General features: G+C 50.8%; 1 protein-coding gene across 1 annotated transcript; it reads left to right on the top strand.

Annotated features, from left to right (window-relative positions):
• Window positions 1-226: 226 nt before the first annotated feature.
• On the top strand, window positions 227-5,576 carry EAH_00014430 (TPR domain-containing protein, putative; the record flags this gene model as incomplete). Its single annotated transcript, XM_013394291.1, has 8 exons — window positions 227-401; window positions 956-1,020; window positions 1,287-1,356; window positions 1,951-2,132; window positions 2,358-3,002; window positions 4,477-4,674; window positions 4,891-5,377; window positions 5,521-5,576. The coding sequence occupies 8 exons, from the start codon at window positions 227-229 to the stop codon at window positions 5,574-5,576; spliced, it is 1,878 nt and encodes a 625-aa protein (XP_013249745.1).
• Window positions 5,577-7,193: the final 1,617 nt, after the last annotated feature.

Genomic DNA, 7,193 nt, shown 5'->3' on the forward strand with positions numbered 1-7,193 from the left:
CACTCAAAACAAAAACAAAATCAAAGAAAAGACAAAAGGTGTTTCCAGCTCAGCAGGGCGGGGGGCCCCCTGCAGCAGCAGCAGCAGCAGCAGCAGCAGCAGCAGCCGATGCTGCTGCTGCTGCTGCTGCTGTTAATTACCTCTGTTTTCGCTATTGAGGAACAGTTATACCGCTCATATATATTTCCGTTTTTTAAATATTTTCACAGAGACAAACCTGTAAATAATGTGCCCTGCAGCAGCAGCAAAGACCGACAACGACTCTGCTGCTGCTGCAGCAACAGCAGCAGCAGCAACAACAGCAACAACAGCAGCAACAGCAGCAACAGGCGATGATGACACACAAACCTTTCCCTCTCCTCCTCCGGAAGTCAAGCAAATGGTGATGGAGCAGGAAACAGGTTCGTCGCTGCTGCTGCTCCTGCTGCTGCTGTCGCTGTTGCTGCTGCTGTTGCTGCCGCCGCTGCTGCTGTCGCTACTGCAGCGCCAATCGCTGCTGCTGCCGCCGCTGCTGCCGCTGCAGCGTCTTCCGTTGCTGCTGCTGCGCTATCTAGTGGCCTCCAGGAGGCAGTTGGACGGAGATAGTGAGGGGAAATGCAGCCAGGCAAACAGCAGCAGCAGCAGCAGCAGGTGCCGCAGCAGCAGCAGCAAGCGAGACACTAGAAGAGAGGGTAGACCTGGATCGGGCTTCAGACACCGCCCTTCACTCCAGCATCCACGAGAGAAACAGTTGCATAGCGGAGTCAGAGTAGAGTGCTGCTGCTTCAGCTGCTGCTGTAGCACCAACAACAACCGCTGCTGCTTCATGGGGTATAGCTGCTTACAGCGCCACCTCTATTGGGGCTGCTACAATGAGTCTGTCCTTGCAGCTGTTGCTGCTGCTGCGTTGCTACCGCTGCTGCTGCTGCTGCTGCAATTTGCTGCTTGACATGTTTTTTGTTTTCAACGCCCGCAGAAGTCGCTGATAAACTCCGAGAGGCGGAAGAGAAGAAGGAGAAAGGAAATGCACTTTGGAAGCAGGTGAGGTCCTGCAGCAGCAGCAGCAGCAGCAGCAGCAGCAGCAGGAGCTGCTGCTGCAGGAGCAGGAGCTGCTGCTGATGCTGTTACAGCGGGGGTTGGCTGAGTGTTCTGCCCTGCTGCTGTCGCTTCCGTTTGTCCTGGTGCTGCTGCTGCTGCTGCTGCTGCTCAAGCTTCCCTTCTTGATGCTGCTGCCTTTGCTGCTTGTCTTGCTCTTGCTGCTGTATTGCTGCTGCTGCTGCTGCTGCCGCTGCTGCTGCTGACCTCAGGGCGATGATGAGGGTGCTGTGAAAGAGTGGCAGGGAGCCCTTAAGATTTGCTTTTCTCTGGCCTGCCGCGGTTAGCTGCTGCTGCTGCTGCTGCTGTCCTTGTTATTGTTGCTAATGCTGTTTGCGTATGCTTCTGCTGCTGTTGCTGTTTCTTTTTCTTATTGCTGCTGCTGCTGTTTGTGTATGCTTCTGCTGCTGTTGCTGTTTGTTTCTGTTGTTATTGCTGCTGCTGCTGCCTACGTGTGTTGCTGCTGCTGACTACTTCCAGCAGCAGCAACAGCAGCAGCAGCAACAGCAGCAGCAGCAGCAGCAGCAGTAGTAGTATTAATGTTGTAGGCTGCCTCTCTTCAGTTAGTGTGTCTCATTGGTTGTTTGTTTATCTTTTGCTGCTTTCAAATATACACACGCATTCTGCTGCTTCTGTGTCTCTTTCTTTTGTCTCCTTTTGCTGCTCTCTCCTTGCTGCTGCTGTCTCTTCGTTGCTGCTGCTGTCTCTTCGTTGCTGCTGCTGTCTCTTCGTTGCTGCTGCTTTTCTTTGGTTCATTATCACCACCTTGTGGCTGCACTTTCCTTGCTGCTGCTGTTTCCTAAACACCTTGCTGCTATTGCTGCTGCTGCTGTTGCTGCTGCTGCTGCTGCTGTTGCTGCTGCTGTTGCTATTCAGGGCCCCACATGGGTGCGGATTTGGTTCCTTTGGAGCTGCTTATACACCTGAATTTAGCTGCTGCTGCACTGAAGAGACAGGAAGCACATACCGCTATTCATCACTGCAGCAGAGTGCTGCAGCTGAATAAGAGACACCCTAAGGCCCTCTATAGACTAGCAAAGGCCCACCTCCTCATCGGTGTAGGTGCTTCCTGCTGCTGCTGCTGCTGTTGCTGCTGCTTGTGCTGCTGCTGCTTGTGCTGCTGCTGATTGTGCTGCTGCTGCTGCTCGTGCTGCTGCAGCCGCTGCTTTGGGTGTTGCTGCTGCAAGCAGCAGCTTCTTTTGCTGCCGCAGCATTCCCTTCTTCTATCGTTGCACCAGCAAATGCTGCTGCTGCATGCGGAGCTGCTGCTGCTGCTGCTGCAGGAATTTGAAGAGGCAGCAGCAGCAGCAGCAGAGCTGCTGGAAGCACAACCAGGCGACCCTCTTGCGATATCACTGCAGCAGCAAATAGCGAGGGAAGAAGAAATGCACAAAAGGCAGCAGAAACAGCTGCTGAGAAAAATGATGGGTGCATCACCTCGCAGCAGCAGCAGCAGCAGCAGCAGCAGCAGCAACAGCAACAGCAACAGCAGCAGCAGCGACAACAGCAACAAGGCCAGCAACAATGTCGCCTCTGATACCCCCACAAGGGACTCCGGCGATGGTAAACACAGCAGCAGCAACAGCAACAGCAGCAACAGCAGCAACAGCAGCAGCAGCAGCAGCAGCAGCAGCAGCAAGAGTTTTATGTGGGACATACAATGGAGACAAGAAGATAAAGATTTGTCTCTTTGGCTGTCTCCGCACTCTCTTGAGTTCTTCTCTGAAGAATGCAACTTCCCGTTAACTCGAGCTCTACCTCTTACCCTCCTCTTCGCGTTGCAGCAGCTGCAGCAGCAGCAGCAGCAGCAGCAGCAGCAGCAGCAGCTGCAGCAGCAGCAGCAGCAGCAGCAAGAGATGTTGCTGCTGCCGGATTTGAAGAAGGAGACACTATGCATTCATATTCTGGGGGCCTCTGCCTATCACGAAGTTAGCTGCAGATTTACCTCCTTTTTAGACAGACAGCCGCACATCAAGACGCTGTTGCTGCTCTTTGTCGGATTTACAGATGAAAGAAAATATAAAACCAAGTTCGAAGGCAAGACCCCACAACTCCTGCTGCTCTTGCTGCTGCTGCTGCTGTTGTTGCTGCTGCTCTTGCTGCTGCTGCTGCTGTTGTTGCTGCTGCTCTTGCTGCTGCTGCTGCTGCTGTTGCTGCTGCTGTTGTTGCTGCCGCTGCTGTTGTTGCTGCTACTCTTGCTGCTGCTTCTGCTGTTGCTGCTGCTCTTGCTGCTGCTGCTTCTGCTGCTGTTGCTGTTGGTGTTGCTGATGCTGTTGCTGCCGCTGATGCTGTTGCTGTTGGTGCTGCTGATGCTGTTGCTGTTGGTGCTGATATTGCCGATGCAGTTGTTGCTGTTACTGCTGCTGCTGTTGTTGCTGCTGCTACTGTTGCTGGCGCTGCTTCATGTGATCCACCTAACTGCACATTTTGCTCCCGAATCCAGCTGCTGCTGTTGCTGCTGCTGCAGAGGATTTGGTGGAGGGGGAGTTGTCTCTCCCTCACTATGTAAAAGCGGATGGCCGGGAACAGGTTGCTGTCTTCTTTAAGGGTTCATATGAAGCTTTAACAAAGGTATATTTTGCTGCTGCTGCTGTTGCTGCTGCAGCTGCTGCTGCTGCAGCTGCTGCTGCAGTTGCTGCTCCTGGTCCTACTACTGCTGTTGCTGCTGCCTCGCGTGCCTCTGCTGTTGCTGTTGATATTGATGGTGCTTTGTTTGCTGTTGTTTTCCTGGTGTCCCTTGTGGAGTTTCTGTTGCTGCTGTTGCTGCTGCTGTTGCTTTTGCTGCTGCTGCTGCTGCTGCTGCTGTTGCTGCTGCGTTTTTTTGTCTCCTCTGCCTGAGGTTTGTTTTTTCGTGCTAAGTTTGGAATATATTGATGCATTTAAACATCAGCACTATCTTTTTGTTTACTGCTGTCTCCTCGGGTGTCTCCTCTTTATTCCTTTCTGCTGTCTGTCTCCTTTGTTATGTGTTATATATATATATAAATATATATATGTATATATATATGTATATATATACATGTATACATACATTTATATATATATATATACATATATCATATATATATGTATATATATACATATTTATATACATATATATGTATATATATATACATATATACATATATATATATATAAACAAGAGACTGTCTCTTGTTTGTTTATGTTGTTTGTCTCTTGTTGGTTTATATCTCTTGTCAATGATATTTATTATTTATTTTTCTTCTTCTGCTGTCTCTGCCCCTATCTCCTCTTCTTATCTTTTTTTTTTATTCTTTTGTCTGTCTCCCCCCTCATCTCTCCTTCATTTTTATTCTTTTTAAGTTCTTTTTATTATTTTTAATTATTTTTTAATTCTTTTTAATTCTTTTTGCTTCTTTTTTCTGTCTATCTCCTTATCAGAAACTCCCCGGTGTCTTATCAAACCCCCAGTGCACCTTCTTCCCCCACTTGGCTCTCTTCAGCACTTTGGGGGCCCTCCATGGGGCCCCTCAGGGGGCCCCTCAGGGGGCCCCTCAGGGGGCCCCCCAGGGGGCCCCTCAGGGGGCCCTAGGAGATGATATTATGGAGGCTTTGCGTCTTCTGATAGATAATAATGTTGTAAGTGTGTATAAGAAAGAAATATAACTCTTTCTTTATCTTTTTATCTGTATGTTTATCTGTTTGTTTATTTTTATATATTTCCTTCTCCCTCTTCGTCTCTGCAGGTTTTGTTGAGGCTTTCATTGCTGCCAGCAGCCTTGCGCTGCTGCTGCTGCTGCTACTGCTCCTGTTACTGCTGCTGCTGCTGCTGCTGTTGTGTCTTGTTTGTTGCAGCTAACAGTTGTAACGGAGAGCAGTGTTTGTACAGCAGAAGACGTTGCTGCGTACTCAAAAGTAGCAGAAGCAGCAGCAGCAGCAGCAGGAACAGCTGCAGCAACAGCAGCAGCAGCACCACCACCACCAGAAAGCAACGGGGCAGCAGCGCTGAAGCACCTCGGGGGCCGTCTGCTGCTGCCTCCGCAGCGAAGCCTCTACCCGCTGCTGCTGCAGCTACCTTCTCCTGAAGAGGGTGCAGCAGCTGCTAGGTTTGCTGCTAGGAATGCTGCTGCTGCTGCTGAAGCAGCGGCAGCAGCAGCAGAGAGAGCGAAAAGCAGGGCCTCACCAGAAGCCGCTGCTGCAGCAGAAGCAGCAGCACAAAAGGCAGCAGCAGACAAGGCTGCAGCAGATGCAGCTGCGGACCTAGCAGAAACTGCTGCTGCAGAGGCAGCAGCAGCAGCAGCAGCAGCAAACAAGCATCATGTAGCTTGTGCAAAGCACGGCAGTAAGCAACGCCTAAACCCTAAACCCTAATTATCGAGCTTCAACTTCTCTTCTCCTCCTTAGGCATTAGGGTTTAGGGTTTAGAGCTAGGGTTTAGGGTTAGGGGTTTAGGGTATAAGGCTTTGTTGCGTCTTGCTGCTGCAGGCTTCTTCGTGTTTAGGGGACGTGCCGTTACTGCTGCTGCTGCAGCCAAACAGTAGACTGGTGCTGCAGCGGCTGCTGCTGCTGCTGGAGCGAAGGCTACTACACCCCGTGCTGCTGCAGCCGCTGTCGCTGCAGCAGCTTTTTTGTTCCAGCAGTTGCTGCTGCAGCAGTTGTTGCTGCAGCTTTGTTGCTGCAGCAGTTGCTGCTGCAGCTTTTGCTGCTGTATCAGTTGCTGCTGCAGCAGTCGTTGCTGCAGCTGTTGCTGCTGCAGCAGGTGTTGGTACAGCAGCAGTAACTTCACGGCTGCAACTCGATTTGAGCTGCTGCTGCTGTTGCGCTGCTGCAAAAGAGCAGCAGCAAGGGAGGAAGGAGACAGTTAGTTGTGAATAAAATATCCGTTTAAATATTTTTATTAATTTATCTATATCCATCTAATCTGCAATATTAATATGTTTTTATTATAACATCTTTATACATATACATATATATATATGCCTGATACCTTCATTCAAATACCTTATTGCTAAGCCTAAACCCTAAACCCTAAACCCTAAACCCTAAGTAAACAAAGTAGGGGCCCTTGTTCTCTGGGGCCCCCAAGGGTTTCTCTTAATATTATTTGTCTATAGAGACGCCTCCTCGCTTCTTCTGCTAAAGGGGCCCCCCCCTCTTCATGTACCTGCTGGTGCAATCTGCACGTGGGGGTTCCCTCCACGGGGGCCCCCAGCCTTTAGGGGGCCCTCTAATGGATGGGGGGCCCCCTAAAGGCAGGGGCGCCCCCAATGGCTTGGGGGCCTTTAAGGTCTGGGGGCCCCTTAAGGGGCCCCTTAAGGAGAATGCAGGGGGCCCCTAAAGGCAACGGGGGCCCCCTAAAGGCCTGGGGGCCCCCTTAAGGGGAGGGGGGCCCTCTTTAGCGGCCTATGAGTACCTGAGATTCATAGATGGGCACCATATATTTAATATTTATGAAGGCGTCGGGCCCCCCTGTCTCTTCTAGCTGCTTCAGTGTCTCTTCAATCAATACCGCAACGTCTTCCCTGCAGCACAAACAGACCATGTGCCTTGCTGCTGCTGTTGCTGCTGTTGCTGCTGCTGCTGCTTCTGTTGCTGTTGCTGCTGCTGGCGGCTTGCCTTTGCATGGGTTTGTGTGGTGTGTTGCATTGGGGTGTATAGGCAGGTGCAGAGACGAAAAAGTAGCTATAGACAGCACAAACCTTCTTCTTTGAGAGTATTCTATATTGCTGCTTTTCCCTCTTCTGTTTGAAATAAATAAATTAAAACAGGGCAGCAGCTGCCGGTAGTAAGGCACCAGGGCCTCCCCCGCATGAGGCCCTAATAATATAATAAATAGCAGCAGCAAACAAGCAACAGCAGCAAGCAAATAGCAGCATCAGACAAACATCAGCAGCAAACAAACAGCAGCAGCAACAAACAAACAACATATTCCCTTCTAAAATAAAAACACAAACGATAAACCGGCTGTAGACAATCAGAGAGGGGCCCCTAAAAGAAAGGGCCCCCAATGGGGGCCCCCATAAGATAGGGCCTCTAAGGCAGGCCTATAGAAGAGAAAGCTCTTGAGGGAGGGGGCCCCTAAGGGGCCCCCTTATGGGGCCTCTAAAGGGGGCCTCTAATGGCTGGGGGCCCCTTAGGTTAGACACAGGGGCCCCCAG

The sequence above is a fragment of the Eimeria acervulina genome, genomic scaffold (assembly GCF_000499425.1).
Source record: "Eimeria acervulina Houghton genomic scaffold, Eah_scaff84, whole genome shotgun sequence".
Classification (NCBI taxonomy): Eukaryota; Apicomplexa; class Conoidasida; order Eucoccidiorida; family Eimeriidae; genus Eimeria; species Eimeria acervulina.